Source organism: Pieris rapae, chromosome 15 (genome assembly GCF_905147795.1).
Source record: "Pieris rapae chromosome 15, ilPieRapa1.1, whole genome shotgun sequence".
NCBI lineage: Eukaryota > Metazoa > Arthropoda > Insecta > Lepidoptera > Pieridae > Pieris > Pieris rapae.
Window position 1 is genome coordinate 9,752,472 of NC_059523.1, and position 27,186 is coordinate 9,779,657.

The 27,186-nt window shown below is 31.9% G+C and overlaps 1 protein-coding gene across 1 annotated transcript; it reads left to right on the forward strand.

Moving 5' to 3' along the window:
- Nucleotides 1-5,212: 5,212 nt before the first annotated feature.
- Nucleotides 5,213-26,601, forward strand: LOC110995353 (serine protease filzig). Its single transcript, XM_022262479.2, has 8 exons — nucleotides 5,213-5,421; nucleotides 20,368-22,520; nucleotides 22,848-22,986; nucleotides 23,260-23,446; nucleotides 24,104-24,288; nucleotides 24,588-24,703; nucleotides 25,202-25,321; nucleotides 25,863-26,601. The coding sequence occupies exons 1-8, from the start codon at nucleotides 5,340-5,342 to the stop codon at nucleotides 26,025-26,027; spliced, it is 3,147 nt and encodes a 1,048-aa protein (XP_022118171.2). The 5' UTR covers nucleotides 5,213-5,339; the 3' UTR covers nucleotides 26,028-26,601.
- Nucleotides 26,602-27,186: the final 585 nt, after the last annotated feature.

Sequence of the window (27,186 nt, forward strand, 5' to 3'; positions counted from 1 at the left end):
AATTTTACATTTACTGCCAGCTCTCAAATCAAGGGCGTAGAACGGTAGAGAAGAACTGGGAATGAACTCTCCGCCACTCTTTTTAATCGCCAATTTTTTTACATAATGTAAGGAGCTGCAAACATTACACCATGTTCCATATGACCTTTTGAGTAATAAAGAATAATAAATTAAATTAAAAACAAAGATTTGTCCTCTATCATATTATATGAATGAACAATTTAAAATAATAAGCAATATTTCAATTAAAACCCCAATTAATTATAACATCATTTACAAAAGAGTTAACATAAATGATGATAAATTCGTATATACACTAAATCATAAATCACACTATAATAACTGAGTTGAACAGAATATTTGTTGACTTAGCAAGACTTAATTTGTCTTTGATTTTGTAAATACAAAGTTAAATAGTTTGAATGTACCATGGTCTTGCCAAATTATATATTAAAACCGAAACTGTAAAGCCACAAAATTATGTCCGTTGATTCACGGGTCATTGAACTCTTTGGAAAGTTATCGCACCTATAAGGTTGTTTAAATAATACTTTTACTAAGATTACGAGAGAAAGTCACTTTCGCTTTGATATGATGCTTGTTGCTAATCGGGCTGCAATCATTTTATGGGGTCCCGAGTCTCTGGCTCTATTACCTACTGAATCGTGGTTCTCTTTAGAAAAATAGGTTAAGAGAATAAAATTGTCTGTCATAGGGAGATGTCGAGTATGGTGACATTTAATTCCACAGAGCAAAGTTAGTTGTGTTATTATTTTAAACTAAATTTCATAAATTAAAGAGAGGAAAGAAAATAAAAAAGAGTGCAGGTTGTTTTTCACGCCTCGGCGCTCTCTTGCCTTAGTCAATATCCAAGCCATTTAGGCGTTAACAGACATCGCTAGAGACCCTTGATCCCTGGGAAGATTTTGGTTTTGGTATGGGATGCTACTTGTTTGGACATGTTAGCCCCGTCTCATCTCCCTCGCATAAGCAAAAAATCTGGGACGGCCATAGACCAATATCTAATATTTAAGCCGTTCATTATGTTCTGTCCTTCCTCCAACTTAAAGATTTAAGTTAACCAGTGACTTCAGAGCTGGTACTTTCCTCGATCAACGAATAAGTATCGAAATACAGCGAGGAAATGCTGACAGCGTTACACTGCCGCAAGTACCAAACTTTTTAAGTTTATTTTATCTATTTGAGTTAAGTTGTTAATATTCTTAACTCAAATAAACAAATGATGTATATTATGATGGTTATGACTAGATTTTAACAATTTCTAATTTGATAAATCATGAATTGTTCTAGTTTGATTCAGACAAATTTAAACATGGCTTCTATCCGGTTTAAAACGTTCCATTAACCGAATTTCAATGTTTGCCAAATTTTTAGGAGTGCCGAGACATTACGTGAATAATAATCATGCTATAGACATCATTACAGTTCCATCCATACACACTCCTTTATACAAGAATTTTCGGGTGTCGTTTTCTCTTCGTTAAGTTGTGTATGTTATCAGGATGTCTCTTACAGGACAATTAACATTGTCTTCCTTTATTCCCAAAGTTCAGAATTTTCAAAATTTCGTCAAAAACCAACCTAGCAAACTAGCACATTCAAATTCGCGATTATAACGAACCATACAGTAATTATCCGAGTTGCATGTATTCGGTAGTGGGCTGATCAATTCTAAAGATTAGAAAGAAGCATTGTTAAGTGCCTATCTCATCATATGTTTTGCTGATATTAAAAAAAAAATATTGCAAGGATTTCTTATTGTATTTGATTGATTTTTTGTAGCATTTATAATTATCAAAATTGTCATATGTTTTAGATAACATAGTTTGTAACATATACCGTAGATATAGAGTACAGTGTATATTATATTATGTATGGTGTGGTAAACTTCAATAAATAAATAAAAAAACACATTTTCATTAGAATTGTATATATTCATAACTCAGTATAATTAAAATTCAATATTGTTATTTATATGAATTATTTTTTATATCTTTTGCTTTCAAGAGAATTATGGATAACTTTGTAAATATGTAACCCATCCTCAAGTTGACCGCGCTTACAGTTGCAGCACCTGTCCAACCTGATATGACACCTGCCCCGCGGCTATGAGTTGATCACGACCTCAAAATTTTACTCATTCATTGTTGTTTGGGTACGGATAGCAAAACATAAGGAGAAACTAGCAGCGCGATTATTTCCTGAGGCTCTGTGCTCGTATGAAAATTACTTTACTCTACATGTCAACTTATCAGAGAATAGAAGTTATCTCGGAATTATACGTTTAATTAAAACTTATTTTAAATAGTGGTAAATGCTTCTTTTCCCAGAAAACTTATTCCTCGTAAAAACGATAGTAGTGCACTTATAAATTAAATATATTTTTTTAAATTTATCTTCTTTTTCACTACAGAGTGTTCAGAGTTGTTCGCATTACCTGCTGATTTCATCATCGCACCTCGAGGTAGAATACAAAATTCCAACCATATCACAGATTTTGCTCCAAAACAATTCGACTTAGGGTCCTTCAATAAAAGATCAGTAATGATTGATGGTGAGTATGCTGTATGGGTCCTCAATTAAAATCAGATGAGCGTCTTTCCCGTTTGCATTGTTTAAAAAAACCTACCCAATTAAAATAATCATTATGTCTTCATAAAGAGTATCATGTACTGAAATAAAAGACCTGACCATCAAAATCGATACTAACAATAAAACTACAAATGTTTTGTTATTACGCTGTTGATCTTTTTTGTCGACGCTCCAACACAAATAAACTTTCTATTGTGTGGCATGCTGGAATGTTTTATCGATAATAGCCTTCTAGTGATGGGAAGAGTCGATGATTTGTGACGATAGTTTATCGCACATTGTTAAGTGATTGCTTTGTGAGGTTTTAAGCTGTCATTTATGTTAAAGGTAGCTAATTTGTCTTTCATTTACTTGGCTTACCTGGATAATTGTTTTATTTATTTATAAGTAAACTTACAGCTACACTTAATCGTTTTATAAAAAAAGAATATTAAACAAGACATACGAAATTGAAAACATCTCAATCAAGAAAAATAAAATGTTACCACTGCTAAATAAAGTGAAAGTTTTCCTAAACTATTTTCTGTGTTTGGTGGAAAATTTCAACATCTTCATAACCTATTAATAAATATAAAACTTTAAATATTATTAAAACTATTACTAGCGACCCGCCCCGGCTTCGCACGGGTGCAATGCTGACACTAAATACACTACAGAAAATCTGTGAACGTTGTATATAAAAATGTGGATTATCCATAAGAGATAGACATATACCATTATGGACTTTTCTGTAGACCTTTTCAATGTGTACAATACATAGTACATTATTTTGATAAAACTCGTAGGGTTCAGCCTGCATTTGCAATGTAAGCGGAAAAAATGTAATTATTTACGACATCACATTAGAAACCTCAAAAATAACAGTACTTCTCCACTATTTAATGGATGTTATTATACATATAAACCTTCCTCTTGAATCACTGTTATTAAAAATTCCTCATCAAAATCCGTTGCGTAGTTTCAAAGATTTAAGCATACAAAGGGACATAGGGACAGAGAAAGCGACTTTGTTTTATAATAAGTAGTGATTATATTTGCTTGTATTTTTTAAGCATGTAAATTGTTTTAGATTTTATAAATTAATAGTACACATTTGTAGGATCTTGATTGATAGTACCAAACATCGGTGAGGTATTTCTTGCAGATAAACTAACTCATGAATGCTGGGGCTTCTCACTCATATGTATATTATTTATTTTCCTATATTGTTTGTATAATTATTTTAATGTCATCATTCAACACAGAGTTGTGCAGTATTTACAACATTCTTAACCTACATAGTGTTATAATGAAAAGGTATAAATAGAAAATTAAAATATTTAAAAAAGATTGGTCCCTGTGTACCTTTAATGCTGGCGATTCCACGCCGTATTAGTTACTTACTTATAGATTGAGCGGGCACAACAAAAAAACACACAGCTCTGGGGTACTATCACAAGCCTGACCCTAAATCTTTAATGAGCGCCTGTATATTGTTTTATTTTATTTTTATATCGAAATTATTGACAACATCACTAGAAACTATGTAACCTTCAGCGAAAGCTTCATTTAGATGACCGATTGTTATCATGAGGGTAGTATTTTTTATTTTGGACATTATAAACAACCAAGAAATTAGAATATAACTGTTAAATTTAATAATAATTACACAAAACTATGTTCTAATATAATGAAGAAAGAGTTTTTATTATTTCTTTTGTGGAGTAAATACTCATAAATGAAATTCGAGAGAATGCTACTTATACATATTTATATAAATTATTAAATGTAAAAAAATGCCACGTTCTATATTTTGTAATAATTAAATTTTATTGAATGGTGGTTTTCTAATATCATTACCGTTGTTTTTGTCCCTTTCTTATGTAAAGAGTTCACTGTAATAAAAACGGGACAAAAAGTGGGACATTTTTTAAAAATTATGTCATAAATGTTTCATTTGAAAAAAGTGAGAACCATCCGGTGCTTAAGATCTTGACTACTGAAATTGTGAACATTATCTCTTTATATTGAAAAATATATAGCTTTATATTTTGTTATTTAATTATGTATATTTATATATATATTATTAAATATAGTTAATTTTAATTAATGTAGCTCTAAAATATATTTTTTATTAACTCGTGGTTTTGTCACCAATTTTGAATAACGTCTAAATTCTATTATTGGCGAACAACAGTTGTTTCAAGATTTTTTTATTATCTGTCTTCATTAGTAAAACCTAATGCGAGTATTTGTATTTAATTTATTTAAGTTAATAACCACAAAGTTGGTTAGTTAAATATGTACTTTAACTTATTAAATAAAAAGTAAATAATTTGTCTATACTTCAAACATACAGTGGCCGATAAAAGAAATGTCTATCTGTCTCCTTCTGTCACTATCGGTCTCACAATTTCTCATTTCACCGTTCACTTGTTTAGCGACTTTTCTTACTACAGTGTAAGGTTGTTTTTCCCACACATCAACATGCCATTATCACCTCTAATTCCGTATGCGTAAAGTTAAATTTCGAACGATAACCATCGTTCAGAAGACGTTTTTATTGTAATGCTATGCAGTAATATGTGTTTCTTTACAATGTTTAAGTTGGTCAGTCGGCTAGTAGGCTTAAAGTTGTGACTGAGTGCAGACGTAAGACCTGTGACATGTCGGAGTTGTGCCGGCGTAAAAATAAAAAAGTAAAATATGCATGGTCGTTTTAAGTGAAAATTAAGATAACTGTCAAAATGGCAGCGCGTGTGTGTGTGAGGGTGTGTTTAGTGTTCGTTGTTTTGAATTCTTTTGGGGCTGCCCAGGAGTTTGATAGAGGTATTTATTAGTTTAAGGTTTGACCTAATGTACTTTATTTACAGATTAAACAAATTATTCGTAGTATTTACAGTAATTATATTAAAAATATATAACTATTCAAATAAAAGTAATATTTATCATATAAGCTTCACGCGCGTTGAGCTTTTTAATAAGAAACTTGCATTAAAGTTACTGTGTAAGGAATAAATATTTACATGTAACAATATAAATATTTGGTAAATTTGTCGAATCACGGCTCCACCAGCTAAAACAGTTCCAATGTTTTTTCTATCCTTATTTACGACTTTTATGTAATTCTTGGGCCACATAAAAAACATTATATTATATGCCTGATGTAAATTATGGTGTCTCAGTTTTCAGTGATTTTTTTTTAATTCTGTGGCATTTGTGATCAGGTTAGGTTATAGCCAAAAAATGTACGTTCTTTCATTCATTTCACATCATGTTTTAATTAATTTCTATGGGGTTTAAGAGCATGCGCTACCAGATGATTGCATGGTAAACCATTGCTGAGTGATGAAGATTTTTAGGTGTAGCCATGTTTCGACGAATTTATCTTTTATAATAAGTAAATAAAAATACATATTGCAATGCAACTTTTTGTTTTTCATAACATTTATTTCGACGTAATAGATTACGTGTTTACTAAGAATATTATTTGAATTATACAAAAAAATAATCTAAATATAGTTTATGTATATTTTCTTCTATAAATATTGAGGAGTATATTTTTAGTTAATAGTTTTAGGTAAATAATATAGAAAATAAATAAAAATAAGATGCTATTAATTTTAATAAGATAAGTAAGCGTTTGGAGATGGGCCAATGTAAAAAGTTATATTTGTAGGAAATAAAAAGGCTTTTTTATTTTTTATTTTATTTATTTATATTTTTTTCTCCTCTCTTTTTTTACGACCGATTCTCTAGTGATCTGCCTAAATAATAAATGCCTATACGTTTAGTTTAATTTCCCTGAATAAGCGTCGAGAATAAAGAAAAGTAACGTCGAGTTAATATGATAAATTCAATTTACATTCACCAGTTAAACACTTTACGCTAATAAGACACGCACAAATCAATATTTCATGAACTTCAGTCTCATTAAAAAGGTCGTTGAACTTAAACTGTTTTGAGCTAATTAAGCGAAATCAGCGCAGTCGCTAAAAACCGGTGCTTAACGATCGTGAGGTTTTTTCATAACGGTTCGGTTAAGCTACACGAAAAATCACCTATAACACTAGTTTTACGGTTTTACTTGTATAAATTCTCGCGCCAAGACGTCGTTTAGTATCTCAACTTAAGGCAAGAACATAAGAGAATCCAATTTCCTGTATAATAATCATAAATCATAAAAAAATGTAATAATCCATACCGGCTTTTCAAATTCATACTCAAAATAACTTTATTAATATAGGTAACCAAGTACACTTATAAACGTCAATAGAAAAGATGTAAAATTGAATCTAAATTTACATTTGCTACCAGGGAAACACTGCTCTTATAATTTTTTTCAATTACCACTGTTTCGCACTTAAGATGTACATCACACTTATTCGAATAATTTTGTCCTATTGAATCTTGTGGCCTTGTGGAGATTTTGTTCGTGAGCTTCGGCAACTGGAGATTAAATATCAATAAATATAAACGTTCTCTATGTCATCTAATGGGTAGGTAGCATTTTTATTTAACTTTCTTTGGCACACATCTGTGAATTTTGTCATGCTGTCTTTCTTTGCCTCTACTGTACAAGTTGCTGTTAATTGTGTGAAAAATTATGATATTTATATGACTGCATTTCCTTACTACGATAACCAGTTAAATTTGACTTCCTTCGAATGGTGCGACTACTCAAATCTATTTGTATGACCATGATGAGTACCAGATAAATAACTAATAGCTGATATCTATACTGTTAATCAGGGACAAAAAAGCTTCTTACTTTCACAGCATGTTGCAGAAAGGATTCACTACTTTATAACACTTATTATCAGTAAGTGAACCATGTCATTTGACCGGTGTATTTCAATGTGTGGTTATATGTGCTAATTGTACACTTCTGTGGTTAAATGTAGTTTACTAAATGGTTTTCGGTATAGTATTTTTGTATACTAATAATATGTTTATTTATTACGTAATCATACTTTAATTTATTTAAATTAAAAATATTTAGAACACAAAACAATTATAATAAGACATGCCAAAGATTGAATACATAAAAAGGTTTAAACATATACGTAACTTAGAAAGGAATATTCTATCAAAACTATTAAATACATTAAACTAAGTAAGACCTAAATCGGCTGTGTTGTGTGACTTCTTTCATGAAATTGAGGATATATATGTGATGGTGTGTATGTGGAGTGTGCTCATATGGTTATTTAGCTCTATGGATATTCTTAATACTCATTTGAAGCATATTCCGCAATAATTTAAATTAAACAACATTTGCCATAAAAAAATTTGCGTATATACGTAAAATATTTTAAGGCAAAGTTTATCAAAAAATTAATAAGCAAGTCAGTTACATAAAAAAATAATTACCTTGTTAAAGTTACAAAGTATTTTCGTGTACTCGAAATATCCCGTTATAAGGACGAGACAAAAGATTAACTGTGGGTTCATTAAAATAACATTACGACCAGATAAACATGCATTGTACCTTACAAGGGTTTACCAAACTACATTTTGTAGATCGTGGCATTGTTTACTTTAAATACAAACTTTAATGTATTAATTAACCGGTACTTCTACTAGCTCTCATTTGCTTTACCACTTTTTTTATGTAGGTATGTGTCATTCTTCAAAGTTAGTCTGAGGATTCATTCTTTGTTTTTCTCTATGGTTATAGAAAGAAACATAAGCGACATTTACAGAAGCCACAGCAATACTAATTTAAACTTAAGTTTGTATATGTAAACGTAGTTTTTATATTTTATAGTCTGTGTTCTAAGCGCAAAAAGGTTTTTCTCGAAAAAAAACAAACACTTCAAGCTAAAACGTCTATGGGCAAATTCAAATCGAAGTTAATTTACTTTTTAAAATTTTACAATATATTTGATTTAATAGTCTCTGATCTAAGCGCAAAAAGTTTTTACTCGAAAAAAAACCAAATTAAATACGATCTAACTTATTCGCGATGTGTAAAACACTTCAAGACAAAAAGTTGATGTTGAAAGCAAACGCGGGTCACTGAAAGTGAAAACTGTGTTAAAGTAGAAATGTGCTTCTCTAGGTTAAGGTTTCTTATTGTACTAACGTTATGTATTATTGAGAGACGCTTTTTAGGCCTTGATTGTTTTGGTGAATCACAAAATCTTAGTTTAGTATCTATTATTTTAGCATTTAAGATACAGACTAGGCCTAGTTTAAACGCTAGTGCTCATAGATGTATTTTATGTATAAGCTTAACCATAGTGAATATTGTATATAGGATATAACGTTTGTTTTGAGTCAAATAAATTAAATTTTTATGTATTATTCATTTATTTTAATATGTTAATTATATACCGCTGAAAACTATCGTAATTTAGCTTCATAAGATTATTTTCAGAGTTTCCGTTTTAGTTCTAATGAGTCACAGAAATTTTATTATTTTTTATAGTTGGTTATATATTACGCTTTCTTCTAAATGACGCCATTTTCAGTGTTTAATTAATAACATCTCACCTGTGGGCACGGCAGCGCGGCCTAGTTCAGTGGCCTGAATTGGCTTTCAAACTCCCTTTAACTTCGTTGTGGAAAAAATAGGAAACATGAATTTTTAATTTCCAAGAAGGAATTGTATAAATATGCTATACATATATCAAAATTCATTTTGAACCAGTAGTGTACGACTTACGATTGTACCAACTTAACATTTTGTACCATATTCTTGCAATTAATAAATTATTATTATTTTAAGAATTATAACTATTACATACTGTTTTTTAAATAATAACTAACGTATAAAATATTAGCTGACAACATGTCTCAGTGGTTAAACCTTGGTTTGACGATTTAAGTCTGGTTCAACAGTGCATAACTTAGACAATCTTTTTGTTTGGTATATAATACCACCCATTCTCCAATACCTGAAATTATTATTTCAAAGATTTTTAATTACAAATTATTAAATTTTATTTTATCTATAATTAAGCGTTTATCCTCAGATGTTATCGCAAAACTGTACCAAAGCCGACGCTAATTAAGTTTTCAATTTCATTAAACATTCTAACTGATAGTTAGCGGTTATTAGTTAAATAGTGCATGATAATTAATACCGGCACTTCTACACATATTTGCCATGATTTATATTTAATAAGTTACACGATCGAAAATTTATAGCAACAAAACAGCAAGAATCATTTATAAGAAAATATTTTTAGTTTATAACAGTTAAGTGATTTAAGTATTTAAATTCAAATTGAATTAGAAATTTCTCCATCCGACTTTTTAATATTGAAACTCTTAAAGACATTATTGCGTTGTACAATTATATATAGCTTACAAAGTATGTATCATTTTCAATTATAAATAAATAAATCAGTGGCGCTACAACCTTTTTAAGTGGGCATCAGAGATCTCTTTCATGATCAGAAAAATCTAACAGACAAGTAGGCCTCCTGCGCCTGTAGCACGCCGTCGACTTTTAGCATCACGATGTTTTCCTTCACCGTGAATGAGTGTTAAATGCGCACATAAAGTCCATGAGTGCAAAGCCGGGGATCGGACCTACTAGCGACTAGAAGCCACTAGGCCAACTCTACTCTTCATCTATACTAATATTATAAAGAGGAAAGGTTTGATTTTTTGTTTGTTTGTTTGTATGAATTGAATAGGCTCCGAAACTACTTGGCAGATTTGAAAAATTCTTTCACTGTTGGAAAGCTACATCATTCCTGAGTGACATAGGCTATATTTCATTTTCAAAAAAATAGGCATCCTTACTAAAATTACGATAACATTAACATTTGTTTATTATTTGATACAATTCTAACAGATGGCGCTGAGTTAAAGGCAGTAGTTTGGCAAGACGACGTTTGCCAGGTCAGCTAGTCGATCATAAATGTTTAAATTTTGTACTGAAAATATTTAATTTTCATGTCAATACAAATTACAGAAAAATAACTTTTAGGAATAAAACCAAAATTTAATCGAGTAAATTTAGTATGTAATTAATTCAAAAGATGTTCCTAAAAAATAACTAACTATTACTTACACTATTTTAAGTAAAGTTTTCTTTCATATGAAGAGGTAAGTAAGTTAGTGCAATCGGTATTCAACAGATTTTTTAATGAATAATTGGAAGAAAACACTGCGATTCCCTAAAGCAAGAATCATCTCGTTCTAGCGGGAAATTATCAACAAACGAAACTTTGAAATAGTTTCATAAAAACTGTACCTACTTTCATTACAAGTATGCTATTCTCACCAAATATCAAAATATAACATTGGTTTATCATTAAACTAAAACCGTTTACCATAACTTTTTAAAACTGACACGGAATTAATTTACAGTTAAAAACATAACATTGAAGTAATAACATAAGACAGCAGTGTTATTTTAGTTTCCCACGAAAATGTTTTGTCCACATACTCTGTTGCAGGGAATCCAATTCTAGATTTTCCTCATCCAGCTAAAAGTTTTAAAGATCAAACGAGATAAACAATTTAATGATAAAAAGAGTTATATTTTAATGCACAACCCTTTTAATTATATTGCATATAAAAATATATGTGTGAAAGGTACTATACACACAAACATTTGTGGCGGAACCGATGTAGTCATCATCAACTTAAATATCGAGGTTTGAGGAGAAACAGTCATACTTTCTACTTAAAGTCTTGTGGGGTATGGTGAGCATCCCTTGTTCTCCAAGATATCGGTTTCTTTGTACCGATGGGATATGTCTGACGGCTTACCTTTTTGCGATAAGGGTCTAATTCAGAGATCCGTGTTATCAGAGACGTTGCGCCTACTGAATGCTGTCTATGACTCTATCGAGATCTTTCCTTGTTCGCAGAATGAGATCACAGTAGCCATATTGTGTTTTTAATTTTTACTTAACCTACAGAGTATTAATAAAAAGAATATCAAAACAAATTAAAAAGTTTTGTCCCTGTGGCACCTTTGACGCTGGCAGCATTTACTCGCCGTATTGCGATACTTATTCGTTGTATTTCATATAATATATATAATATAGGATCTTTGACAATCTGAGACAAATCTCTGTTTTAAGATGTCATAATATGAAACATGGTGTAATGGTTGCAGCTTACAAACGTTGTGTAAAACAAAAAAAAAACTTAGCGATTGATTTTAGAACTGGCATTAAATGTAAAAATAGAACCATTTAATGGATATTTCTTTTTTTATGTACATATATGAATAAATCATTTTTGACCTAGATTACTTAATTTTTTTCGACATTTCGTAAATAAACAAAGTATTTCTTTGTTGTTTCTTCCGATTTCCTTTTTCCGATTCTTAAGAGGAACTATTAATATATGTTATATCATCTAGATGTTAAAACGGAAGCATATCTAGATGATAAATAGAGCATGCTAGAAACGCGTGCCTGTCTCGTTACGGTATGCTAAGCTATTATTGAAAATTATCTATTCATACATTCAATTTCTTTCTTGAACCCTCGTTTAAAATGTATTATTTGAATCTATCTAGAAGTATATGTATGTATTGAAAAAGTCAGTAATTTTTTTATGGTATTGTGGTCAGAGACAACTTTTTTCTATTTTTCTCAAGCTTTCGTATGTAAATCTGGTATGGATTAATGGGGGTACATTACACGGGGTATAAAACATTCTGGGTATTCACAAAAACTGAAAAAAGCGTTTCCAATAATTTTCCTCTTCTAAATAAATCTATGCCTGCATGTAATTTTATTCTTAAAAGGCAGGCAACACTCTCGCAATCCCTCTTAGTTGGGTTTATAAAAAAACGTAGTAGTCGATTGTCGATAGTTGAACAGAACAATATCAACCTAATTATGTTCTATCGATTGTTACGTCTGTTATTTGTCGATAAATAAATTATGAGATTTTTTTTTAAATTAAATGCTTTTTTTAATATTTTTTATTTATTTTATTTTTGGAATACCTCATCTTGTAATAAATGAATAAGATTTCTACGACGTTCGTCTAATAAGAGGAAATATAATAAAAGAAACCAAAACAGTTTCTTGATACTCGACAAAGAGGTTTCAATAAAGGTTAAATTTAGAACCTGAGATTAAAATTAACCTGTATTAAATTAAACCACACCGTGAGAACAGATTAAACTAGTTTACAAGAGTATTATCTTATTCATAGAACAAATAACAGTAAGACAAAATTAAAATTAACCTCAAAATACTACTGAGAAGTGTAACTTACTGATAACGGAGGTTTTACCCCATAATTCTTTTATTAATGAACAGCGGTACTAAACGTTTAAGTTTCTAATATCATAGTTATATGCCTAGTCGCTATACTTGGTGATTTTGTCATATAATTAATAAATTTCCTTCCTATAAGACCAAATTTCATTATTATGTTATGAATGTTGTAGTATTTGATTAAAAAGCTTGCGATTTTTGTTTAATGAAATGTTTTCGATATTATTATTTAAAACTAAGTGCCCCGTGAACTTTGTTTCACTTTAATATAATTTTTTATTCAGCCTACCTTTTTATAGTAGCTACATATATAATATTTTACCTCTTTAAGGCTATCGCTTTTACGGAAAATTTATATACTTTTCTATTGTTTCTCTAAAAAACCCAGTTATTCCGAGTTTAAGGAATTAATAAAAACTCAGCCAGCCCTAATCAACATATTTGGCGATTAATTTTTATTTATAGCTTATTGGGCTATGCCAAAAATAAATCTTGAATTGTAATTGTAAATATAATGTGCAATCAAGGAATGTAATTATTTACCAAAAACATTAAAAGATCTTACCAGAGTTTGTTAACATCGACCTATGTAAAAAAAGGTAAAATTCTTTTAACGATTATTTTAGGGATTATAAATAATTTATATTTTATAAAGTGATGTGTATTTTATCACTACAAATGATATAAGAATGGACCATAATGATATAACATGTAAAATTAATTTAAAGGCAAATTTGCACTATTATATGTGGGAAAATATGCAAAATGTAGATTGCACAACTTTGCAAATAATTTATTATTATTGTGTTTTTTTCTATTCACCGTTATCAAAAAAAACACAAATTTGGGATGCATGAAAATATAATTTAAGATACAAAACATTCCATATCTACTATCAATATATTTATATTGATGACTTTTTTGACTTAACAATTAATTAATGGCATGACATGGCTACCCATTCCAATTAATTACTATGTGTATGTGTGTATATATAGTATCACTATTGTAGCTCTATTAAAACTAATAGAAATATATTTTTTTAAAGCGATACAAATGAAATAATAAATATAGGCTTCTAAAAAGAAACCGTATCTTTGAAATCGGTTACAATTCAATTATCACAACGTTTCACAGTTAATTAGCATCTTTCAAGAATATCTCTATTGTGCTTCCGTGTACCGATATTCCCATTGCATAGAGAAAACCGAGAAAAACTTATGACTTCCAAAGGTAACTTTCATTAAATCGCCTCTATGGCTCGATAACAACTTATTCTACGTATTGTCGATGTTCTGAGTTCAAATCTTGGAAAAAACGTATTAGTCTAAAAGATGAGAGATAAAATGACTTATAAAATAACGGAAATAGCAAATGAACTTATAAAATATCTTTAGGTAATTAACAAAGTCTTCCTTTCTATATTAAATAACGTTTTTTTCTATTACTCCAAGATCTTACACTTACGATCTTACATTTAAATTATAGGTATATTAAGTTTGATGGAAAAGTAGTGTGCTGGTCTCCGTAGCTTTCCACACTGAAGTTAAATGCGGGAAGCCTTAGCTTCTAAAATCCAAGAAATGCTGCGAGACCCATACAAACGAGTATAAATGGGGTGGTGTTTTATATAACATGGTAAAATACGGCAACCCATCTTATAAGTTGAAATATCGCTTTGGTCATGAATGGTGACTGTAAAGAGGAACTAATGGTGCAGGCGAAGGGATTAAAGATTGTGGTGAGACCTGAAAAAATCTAAAACACGCTAAATTGAGTCATGATGTGGAAAGGGAGACGAGAGGCTGATGGTGGAGGCGAAGGGGGAAAAGCTGGTGGTAGACTGATAAAATCCAAAGTGCGCTGAAGTTATTGGCGTAGACGAAGACGCACTCATCGATTCATAGAGATGAAAATTAATATTACTTTTTCGTTACAAGAATTTCAGTTTCATTTTAAAGCTTCCATATTCGGTCAATGACTCACACATTTGCATGACTAAAAATAATAACACGTAATTGTTACAGAAAAATAACTTTCACTTCCGCGAAATACTTATGTCAGAACCAAAAATGGGAAAATTCACTTTTAGTGTGACTAATTGATGTTACACCACTCTCTATTAAAGATTGTGTAAAACATGTTTGAAGTCTCACAACAAATAATAATGTATCCGTTTTATAGTTTGTTTCATTTTAGACGACCTGAAACATTGTTTGGGGCAGCCTAATCTAGGACCAGGCTTATGGGGTCAACTGTCAAAATACTCCAAATCATTAAGAAAACTGACATGTTGCCTTGAACAGAGTATATTTAAGTTCGATTTCTGGATTGAGAATTGACAATGCACAGACTATTCTATTCGATTCACGTTACAATAAAAAACTACTATTGGTAATGTAGAAAGTTCTATGAAGGTAGATATGGAGTGGCTATAAATATATGTATTATGTAGGCACCATTAGGCGTTCCTAAACGTTAGGTTAGGTTGAAATTTGTAATGTGAGGTAGAGTTGTTTACTTTATATAATACTATTTTTTATATTGGCTTTTCTCTGTAAAGTTTTTAAGGGTTCTTTAATCATTTATACGTTCTAAAACAATGTGTATACCAAAAATATACTAGAAAATATGACATCACAAATTTAACACACATACAAAGCAATTATATTAGACCATAAGTAATACATCAAAGTAAAAAATAAAAACAAACAAAAATAAAAAGTAACCTAAACTAAATGTTTATTTAAACCTCATTAAGAGTTAGACGAGGTTACGGTAACTTGGCAGACTGTCGAAAAACACACCAATATTTTCATCGATGTTAATAATCAAGTTGTAAGAGCGAGATGTTCACTGGACCATTAAAAGTAGCAGATAGGCTACTTATCATAGTAGTTCAGAGGTCTGAATGTCGGTGAAAGTGGCACAGACATAGACCTCCATATATTTGTATTAAGAGTATTATATAGATCCTAATTCGTATGAGTCAAATGTCTCCATCTACTTTCTCCTAATTTCTTAACCCAAGGACGAAGCAACTGTTAGGCATTAACATAAACATACCATTTATAGTTAGGAGAAGTAGAAAAATCTGGTATGCTTAAAAAAGATTAAAAGTAATAAAAACTAAATAATAAAATTAATATTTATAAGTAAAACTTAAGTACTAATATACAAATATACAGTATTTACAATATAAATATACATGATAATAATAATAATAAACAGTTACACGAATCTATCAAATTATTCTTCTTCTTATCCGGTAGACTCTTCACAGAGCGGTCATGATCGCTCTGATGTCGGAAGGGGCAGATGTGATGCGCTTCACGATGTTTCGCCTCTAATAGGTAACGGCCTATTAGACGTCATTCAGCTTCACTGAAAAAAGCAATATTGAATATGGCTAGAATAACCCGCAACATTCTACAAGACAACTATCAGAAATAAACAATTGTGTTCCCTTGGCTTTTCCCCGTGTGCATGATTCTACCAGGATCATGAATCGATCCTGGCTTAAAGTAAACAGTTACCAAACATAATACAAATAATAAAAAAATTATAAATATAAAATAACACATATTTCAAAATGTTGGTTCTTGGCAGTGGACCAACGCTGTCAGCATTTCCACGATACTTTTTCGTTAAGCTGGGGCCGCCGGTACTATCTACAAGGAGCCAACAAGATCTTTAATTAGCCTGTGCGTTTGTACCCCACGGCCCCACGGTTTGTAACTTGGTCACTCCTCACTATCCTTACTGGTTACTAGCCGTTTTCCGGAAATATGTTTCCATAATGTTATATATCTAATTGTATTGTAACTGACATACATCTGCACTTGTATAAAGCTATCCTGATATAATATATTCTGACGCTTTGGAATCCCGTGAATAAAAGCTCAAATGTGAAGTCGTGATCGCTATTGCTATTGGGAGCTATAGATCATAGTCTATTAAAAAAATGGGTTTAATCACATAGCAATCCACAATATATGATCAAATTAACTGTATCACTACTAAAGCATAAAATACATTTGCTCAATTGTATTTGTAAGACACAAATTAAAATGAAAATAATAAATTATTTGTATTGTTTCATGTTATCAAAACTATGAGAAGCAGAAGAAGAATTCTGTTTACTAGTTTTAAGAATACGCTTGTGAAAACTCAAAGATAACATAGGAAACGTTTCATCAAGAATTCTTAAAGGTCGCGGACAGGATGTCTCACGGACAGAATGCTAAACGTGGTTCACTTCGCAACGGAACCACTTTCGATTTAATAGGGACGGTGAAAGGATACGATTTTTGAATTGAACACTGAACGACTGAACGATATAAGCTGAATTCATTCAAATCATACATGCATCACTTGTTTTCTTTATTACAGTTTTGTAAAAAAAATTAAATGAAAGAAAAAAAAATGTTAAAATATAAATAAATCAAACCGAAAAATTCGTGTATATGGAAAGGAAGGAATTGTACTAATTAAGGAAGTTAAAAGTGTCAGACAACTCTTATGTAGTTCTTGTATGATTATTTTTAAATTCTTGTAAATTTTTTAGTGTCTTTAAATAAAATTTCAAAGTACTAAGTTTTGTTCATCATCCAAAGTTATTTTACTGCTTAAGTATTTTAATATATACGTAATAAACATACCTGTTTTAGTGTTTAAACATTAATTTAGGTTTCAATATTTTTTTATTGATTTCTTAATCCTACAGCTAGCATTAGTTGTATATAATACAACAAAAAGTAATTATACTAAAGAAACACTACAGAGAACGAAAAGTTTAATTTAATTGCGAAGGTGTTTAGAGCTTTTACTTAGAAAAGATGCCTAAGTCAATTATTTCAGTCAGTTGAAGATAAAATAATCTTATAGTTAAATTTAACTAATAAACAACCATTGTTTGTTCTGAAAATTCAATTTAACTTTCATATTACCATTTTCCTCAAACAATATTTTCGATTAGTTTGGTGAGAATAGAAATTGTAATATCAGAGAAAGCGGACCGGACAATTTAATGGATTCGCTGTAACCGACGAAATTACATTATTACTATTTACCGGAAAATGCACGAGTAATGATAAATCAACTGTGCTTATGTAATCACAATTGTTTATTATGTTTAGCACTTTCTTTGCCCAACGACTTTCCTCCTTCGCGCCCTCTCATTAAAAAAAAATCAGTGACGCTACAACCTCTTTAGGTCTTGGCCACAGATTTCTGAATCTGTTTCATGATCATTTTTAAATCTAATAGGCAAGTAGGTGATCAGCCTCCAGTGCCTGATACACTTCGTCAACTTTTGGGTCTAAGACATGTCGGTTTCCTCACGATGTTTTCTTTTCACTGTTCGAACAAATGTTGAATGCGCACATAGAAAGAAAGTCCATTGCTGCACAGCCGGGGATCGAACACACGACTTCAGGTATGAGAGCCGCAAGCTGAAGCCACTAGGCCAACACTGCTACTTCATCTTTAACCACTTTAAAAAGAACATTTTCAGTAACCATTCAGACTAACGGATTTAAATGTTAAATAAAAGATTTTTTTTTATTATAATAATGTTTTTACTTTCATTCAGTTAAACATTCAGACATTTTCCCCCTTGAGACAAACGAACTATATTATTATTATTTATTATGTAGTAAATTATATTACTTTTCAGTGCATATTGCTCATTAACTGGTTGAAAACTTATTGTTATGGTGGATAGGTGAAAATAAATGTATTTGACTTAGACTCGTCCATATAGGCTAAGGGTTAATATATATATTTTATTAACAGGATAAATATTTATAGATATTGCTACAAACGGAAGGTTATAATTAAAATATTTTATTTAACATACAACACTTTCTCTGCTTATTCTTTGAATGTTGTTTTTGGTAATTTAAATACTAAAAATATCCTGAAAAAAACGGGTTTTTTATTTAGTGTGCTATTAACATTTTGTAAGCTTCTATATATAATTTCCCTTGCACAAAATATCTTGATAAGAAAGTTAAACCCGTCACCAAACTTTCTTAAACAAGTTTTCACCGAAAACATGAAATGTTTTAATGTAAACGATTCAAAATTGCAAGCAATTTACATTTTTTACAGCACATGATTACGCACCGTCAAAAATAACTTATTATACCTGCACTAATTCGTATATTTACAACAACAAAGTAAGTAGACAAGTATCGACAAAGTGCCGAAATTTTTGTCTTATGGCTTTGCTATGTTTCTGCATATCTGATTTTTTTCGAAATGCAGTGAGGCATAGAGGCTTGCGCGGGCGTCTCTGAAACCGTCTGAATTCCGGCTACAGTCAACTTTGGATGTCTCTTCCCAGTTAACAGTCGCCCTTATGGTGTCACATTTTGAGGAAACTATCATACTTTAGACTTTTAAAGCCATAACGTGTGTCTGGCAGGAAATATGAGAGTATATTGCCCCTGGTTACTTTGATCTAAGTAGCTAAGGAATAGTCATAGTTTTTTTCAGTCAAAGTTATAACATATTCTGAGACGAGATTTTGACATTTTGATATTTTGAAATTGCCAAATATCAAATAATTTAATTATCATAATTTCTTTATTTAATATATTATATTTTTTTGATTTTGATTTCCAATAGAGCATTGGGTTGATACATTTTAGGATCTGTTTCATAGATTTTGTTTGTGTTGGAGAGTGTCCGATAACTTTATCGATTGGGTATTCTACTAAGGCACAGTCTGAATTTGTTGACCTTAGGGTTGCATTATAAGTGGTAAATCACAGAACAGATTTTTATTTTATATTTTACGTATGTTACTTTAGTGACGTTGTGGTTTATGACATTTTCCTTTGAATAATTGTAATGCAGAGGGAGGGTAAAACTTGCTGAGTTTCTTGTCCGTTATTCTCAGAACAAGGCCTCCTGGTAGTTTTGCGAACGGAGGGCGTAGTCTTGCTCTTTCGCAAATTTTATAAACGTTTTTCACATCCATAAGCATGCCCTAAGACGCATCTAAACTAAATTAAAGTTTCATTTGATTTGATAAGTTCAATAATTATATTTTATTTGAATACATCTTTCCTAAAACTAAGTAATACAGTTAGGTTTACGGTTAGGAGATGTTTTTATCAGTACGGCTAATGTGACTTGTTTTCATTATGCTAGTAATTACATTAATGCACCATACGAGGAAAATAAAAATGTAGGTGAAATTCTACTTAGATAATTTTTTATCTAAGTAGAATTTCACCTACATTTTTATTGTACAACACTTGTAGGTTTAAAATATGAATTAATAACTCCTTAAAAACACAAAAACAAACATGAAAGTAATTTAAAATTACAACACGCTCTAAATTTTTTAATTATTGATCAAAATTGTTGTATTTGCTTACCTATATACAGCAAAAAACTTGTTTAGTTGGTAAACGCAATAGTGTTTTGCTGTTTTCTGTTGAAACTTAGGTAAATGTATTAGGATTTATGACCGTTTAAAGTATGAAGATGATTTAGATCTGTAAAAATTGTCTTAAATTTAAATGAATTTCTTTAATGTAAAATATTTTTGTTCCAGAGGGAAGAAAACTTTTCGGTGGCTACAGAATAACACCGTCCCATTGCAAGGCCAGCCGAGCGGCAAAATATAATAGAGGAAACACAATATGCATGTTCAACCACGAATGTGTAAGACGTGGAGGAGAAGTTGTAGGTTCATGTATGGATGGTTTCCTGTTTGGTGCATGTTGTCAACTCAAATCAGATAGCCAATCTCATATTCCGAAAGGCCCGGGTGTTGTAATGACAAGTTATTTAGATTACCCAGATGCGGAGACAGAAACTGATGATTATGATGGAGAGCAACTTAGTGCATGGCATAACAGCTTTAAACCAGTTATAACACCTGGGTATAAGCCTAGCGTAGCTACGTCAACCATGAAGGCTGAGCAGGATCTCAGTACAGAGGCACAAATCATTTCAGATGGCTTCAGTCAAATTACCAATTCTTTACTAAGCACACCACCTAAAGATAACTTTGTTTACATAAAACCGAAACCAGAAAACCTGTATACACATAGCACTATAGATCATAATGCAGCAGATACAGTTTTGTTCCACAAAAATGGAAGTCAAGTTGACGATATCGCGCGACCCTCAGATTTTAACGTTCAAATATCGTCAATGCAGACAAAACCTACAAAGTCTCCTATATCTACGTCTCCATCTACACCATCGATAGTTGTGTCTACACACCGGCCAGTTTTTAAACCAGTCTTCAAGCCGAAGCCAGTTAAAACTACCAGTACAACTGAAAACTATGTTCAAGTGTCAACTATTACTAAAGAAACCGAAAAACATCCAGAGCTGGTGTCTATCGATAGTATTATTCAAATGTTAAACGAAAGTACTCCTAGTATGAAAGAAGATGTTAGTTCACCGTCTACCTTAGATGTGATGGAGACGAAATCATCTCCTAGCACAACAGTTACGCCTGTTACATATAGCAGCGGTTATCCTAATTATTATTTGTCTACAGGACATTACGTTACATTAAAACCGTCCTCATACAAACCACATTCAAGTACTGCAAGTTACTCTCAAAAGCCGTATACTAAAAGACCATCATATACTACTCCAAATAGCATACCACATGAAGAAAGACCTTCAAGTAAGCCCGTGTATAAACCTAGTCAATCTACTAGTGAAGCAATAGAAGCGTTTAATAAATACCCTACGGATCCAAGTGAATTTGGTCAAACAGTAACAACTTTCAGTTATGTCAGCTCAACAACCACTAAACGACCAACTACTTCAAAAAAGCCCCCATCTACGAGCTACGTTACAGGATCGAAACCGTTGAGACGGCCTATTACACCGTCGAACGATATAGAAACGTACGACTCTTCTGTTGATAACTTTTCCAGTGCCACACCTACTGTAATTGTACTTAACAATTTGCAAACTCCGAAACCAGAAACTACTTCTCAAGAAACACAATTTATTGAAATATCGCAAGAACCGTATAAGAAGCCAGTGAGTCAAATTACCGTTAACAACCATATTGAATCGACAAATAACATATTCGTAGGTAAACCCTCGTATGATAAGCCGTCATCACCAACTGTTGTTATAACTCCAAAACCTTCACCAACAACACCATACCCAATACGCTCTAGTACCAAACCAGGTCCATCAACACCGAATTATGAACTATATGCAGATAGTACAACATTTAAGACGGAACTACAGACGTCCAATGATGACCTGATCAACTTCCCCCCTGTAAGAAATCCAATGCTCAATGCAACTGGATCGAATCCATCAGTATTTAATACTAGCATATCAATGATTGATAATGAACTAGATATAGACGTAGATTTCTCAACCCCGTCATGGCAGGAGGATGAAAAATTAAATGAGAAAATGAATCTTTTTGTGAACAAAATCGTTGGAAGTTTGCAAGGCACATTCCAGGAACTTCACGATATTGTTATATTAGATAAGAAACCGAATATTACTAGGACGACTACAAAGCCCCCACGACGTACCCCCGCAACTAGAAAGCCAACTACTAAAAAGCCTATCCGGGTAACGACGACTAAGCGGCCCCCAGTTAGAACGACCAAAAGGCCCGTCAAATTGACAACGGCTGCCAGGCGACCGACAACAACTACACCTGTACCTACCACAACGCCGACGACAACTACTACTACTTCTACAAAAAAACCGGTAAGCGTACAAAACCCTAGTACATAGTTAGATATACCCAACATTTTTAACGTTACTACAATGATAGGTGTTATAAAATAAAGCAGCGCCACTTCTACCTTTTTTGGTTTGCCTCAGTAAGCCTCAGTATTCTATATATGTTTCATATTAATCTCATCAGCCTCCTGACATATCGACTTTCTGGGTTTAAAGCAAGACAGTTTTCTGACGATGTTTTTCTTCACCATTAGAGCGAATGTTAAATACCCATGTAGTAAAAAAGTATCTACAAAAATACCAAATGGTCACACATACACGTTCCTTGGCCTGTTATTATATCTTTTTCAGGTGACGACTACAAAAAAGCCGCGCCCAACCAAAAGAGTGACTACGACCACACAGCCGACTACTACAGTTACAGAGGCTACTGAAGATGTGACTACAGAATTATATGCAGACCAGAATATTGATTATAATGATAAAAACTGTGAGTATATACGTACACTTTAACAGATCATAAGTCATACAAATATAAATTTACAAGTGTACACATATAATGGTTCGCCAGATCTCAGACAGTATTTGAAGTGAAAAAAATGTTTTGATTTTTCGTACTCATTAATATCTTTTTTATTATTTATTTACTTTAATACAAATTTGTTTAAGAACGAAGTGTGTTTCTTTGTTTTATCGGTTATTACTTTACTTTTAATTGAAATTTTGAAAGTACCTATTTTCATACAATATTATTATTTTTCAGTGTGTGGAGTGCGTCCATTGGTAAAATCGGGTCGTATTGTGGGCGGAAAGAACGCTCGTTTCGGAGAGTGGCCGTGGCAGGTTCTGGTCAGAGAGTCGACCTGGCTAGGTCTTTTCACGAAGAACAAATGTGGCGGGGTACTAATTACTAGCCGCTATGTCACAACAGCTGCGCATTGTCAACCTGGGTAATTATGATACTATATTTATTTATTTACCTCTTGAATTATAATACAAGTCATTCAGAAACCCATATCACCTCGACGTCCGCCGTTCCACTTCTGAACGTTTTTCAAGGCAGTTTTGCTTTGCCGCGCACCACCCATTTGTGTAATCAGCTACCCACTGAAGTATTTCCGAACCAATTCGACTAAGGGTCCTTAAGAAAAGCGCGTACCAATTCTTAAAAGGCCGGCAACGCACTCGCGAGCCCTCTGGCATTGAGACTGTCCATGGGCGGCGGTATCACTTAACATCAAGTGATCATCCTGCCCGTTTGCCCCATGTTCTATAAAAAATAGGTTTTATCAGTTATATTATACTTTTCTGGACAATAATTAACAATCACGCATTGCACAAATATCTGCTTAACTACAAAGCATGAAAATAAAAACGTAACAACTGAAATAATCGTTTTTTTTACTTTTACAAGTACATATGTATATACAAAAACATACAAACATATGTATATAATATGTATTTAAAAAACGAATAACAACTAATTGAAAACAATAACAAAATTAATTAAAATAATTAACTACAAACACAACCGCACATTGTATTGCAATTAATATCTTTTCAGCAAATAGCAAATATCTTTAATCAGTACTTAACGAATATTTCAGATTCCTAGCCTCTCTAGTGGCTGTGTTCGGTGAAAATGACATCTCTGGCGAAGTGGAGCCACGCAGACCTGTAGCGAAGAATGTCAAACGAGTGATTGTCCACCGGCAGTATGATGCTGCTACATTTGAGAACGATTTGGCTTTGCTAGAGCTGGACACACCTGTCAAATTTGATGCGCATATTGGTACGGACTTTGCACGAGCTAACGTATATGTCATTAATTAACGCCTGACAATTTTGATGAGCACTTGTTTTGATCACCAGATCGACTAATAACATTTGAACTTTTCACTTTTAAAAATCCCTTATAATATACAAAGTGTTCCATTTATATTGACTTTATGTTAATTACGTTAAAATTCATTGCAGACTAAAATGTTATAAAATAATCTTTTTGGAAATTAATTATTTTGAATGTTAGAAAGTACGCTATATAAGTATAATCTTAATAAAAATACATGTGAATAATAATTTGTTGTTTAGTGCCCATCTGCATGCCCCAAGACGACGTTGACGTCACGGGGCGAGTAGCAACTGTTACTGGTTGGGGACGTCTTAAATATGGAGGAGGTGTACCAGCTGTTCTTCAAGAAGTACAGGTAAGGCCATTGTGTTTGCATCCACAAAACACCAAAATTCAACAACAAAATGTTTGTCAATATTCATCAGTGATGGATTGAATTTATAGTTATATATACGATATAGATTTTAACATGGCTCTCAATTATCTTAATGCTTAAAATACTGCGTTTACTTGGCCATGTCGGCTAACTTCTATTAAGGGTAGGCAAATGGTGTTTGATTAAAGGTCCTATTACCGATGGGTCAAAGGCTATCCACAGTGAGATTCTATCGCAGTTTTCAGCCTCGTATTTGACTTCTGAAGTCTTTTCGGCTCTGTATCTGCTGAATAATCGGGGTTTCTCGGCAGCGCTCATAGTTGCTCGTTACATATCTTCCCGGGACAGTAGAAACCCCTAAATACGGCGAATACAGCGGTTAACAAAGACTTGGAGCCAGATGGTGCCCACAGGATATATTGTGTTGTACCAGCATTGTTGTCAAGAAATTCTTATGGTTTTATATTTATTTACTAGGTGCCTGTAATAGAGAACAGTGCCTGCCAAGAGATGTTCCATACAGCAGGCCATGCTAAGAAGATCCTTAACTCATTCATTTGTGCAGGATATGCGAATGGACAGAAAGACTCCTGTGAAGTAAGTTTGCTTTCCTTTTTGATGTTGTTTCTTTATTAAAAACAGAAAGATTTGGAGTTCCGATTTGCACGAATATAGACAAATCGTTTTCGACTAAAAAAAAATTTATCCGACATAATATACTACTAGGTATAAGCGGGAACCCAAAAGTACCCAGGAGTATAATGATATATTCATTATACTCTACAAAACTCATAGCGTTTTTTTTTCATAAATATATTAAATTCAGATGTAACGTTTAAGAGCAGTGTTGGCATATTGGCTTTAGCGAGCAACTCATCTCTGAGGGCGTAGGATCGATCCCCGATCAATGGAATTTACGCATTTAAAATTCGCTTGAACGCTAAAGGAAAACATCGTGAGGAAACCGACTTGCCGTATTGAAAAAGTCGACGGTTGGTGTCAGGCACAGGAGGCTGATCACCTACCCTATTGCCTATGCCCATTAGATAGAAACAGATATACAGAGACCCAAACTTGAAAAGGTTGTAGCTCGACTGATATATTTAAAATCTGTACTCAATCCAATTGTCTTATTCAGGGTGACAGTGGTGGACCGCTAGTTTTGCAACGCGATGATGGACGCTGGCAGCTTGTTGGTACTGTCTCACATGGTATAAAATGTGCAGCACCCTTCCTTCCCGGAGTCTACATGAGGACCACATTTTACAAACCCTGGCTTAGGAGTATAACTGGTGTTAAATAATTGAGTGGAAAGTGAAATTTATGTGCTGAAAACTTTTCTTATGTGGAAAAACTGTAATCGACGTGTTTGATTGATTGAATGACCTATCGATATAACCCTTGAATATCTACGATTCGTTTCCTGTCTGAGAATTACCGAATATTACATATAATTTGTAATTAATTTTAAAGCTCTCTATTTGACGTACTTAAAATAGATTGCAGAAGCTTTAGTGATTTGACATGAAAAGGCCTACTCAGGACTGGATTTCTCGAGTTGAATCCGCGGTTTTCTCGAACATTTACGTTAATGCAAAATATAATCAATTTTAAATATTTGAACGTCAAATTTATTGGTATTAAAAAGTCGCGTGAAAAATTGCATTTATAAATATATATATAAAAAAATAAGTTTTCTCAATGCATTTATGAGAATACATTTGTAAAAATGATCTTATTGTATATTATCATTTATTGTATTAAGTAATTTATTTTAATGTAAGTCTTGCTCAATGAAAGCAATATTTTAGGTATAATTAGATCAAATTATAATATAGTGACTGTTATTGCATTTAATAAATGTTTAAGAAGTTTAATTTTGTTTTATATTAAATACATGTTGATTATTTTATTAATGACCTTCTAACAATGGGCGACAAATATAAAATTGTTTGAAGAAACTTGGGTTTTGTTTCTTATACCATACTTCTGGGATGTTTTTTACATATAGTGTCCACTGACAAGGGGTTCTAGATTCGATTCTTTGAATTACATTATTGGAGCATTGGAATGCGTTAGCCTTTTATATTGTTGTCCAAAGTTTTTGAAATTTACTAATCGTTAAGTTTTAAATAAAACTAAAATTTTCGTGCCTCATAACATTTTTTATTTAGTTTTCTTAAACTGCTTTATGAATAAGCATTCAGCTACATTTTACATATATCTATGTTTAACATGTTTTGTATATATATCTATTACTATAAATATTTTATTGATTTTGCACAGCAGTTTTTTATATAATAAGAAGCTTTTTTATATACGTTTAAGCTAAATTAAATTAATCTATTCTAGAAGCAGGTACACAAACTTAACTTAATTAAACAAATACAGTAAACTATTAGAAAATATAAATGGTTTAGTAAAATTAACTACAGTTAATTAAATAATATAAGTATTGTGCT

Excerpts from the sequence above, each read along its gene's own strand:
- LOC110995353 (XM_022262479.2), top strand. The coding sequence starts at position 5,340 with ATGGCAGCGCGTGTGTGTGTGAGGGTGTGTTTAGTGTTCGTTGTTTTG. Across the intron at positions 5,422-20,367 it reads TGCCCAGGAGTTTGATAGAG|AGGGAAGAAAACTTTTCGGT; the intron begins GTATTTATTAGT and ends TTTTTGTTCCAG. Across the intron at positions 25,322-25,862 it reads GACAGAAAGACTCCTGTGAA|GGTGACAGTGGTGGACCGCT; the intron begins GTAAGTTTGCTT and ends TGTCTTATTCAG.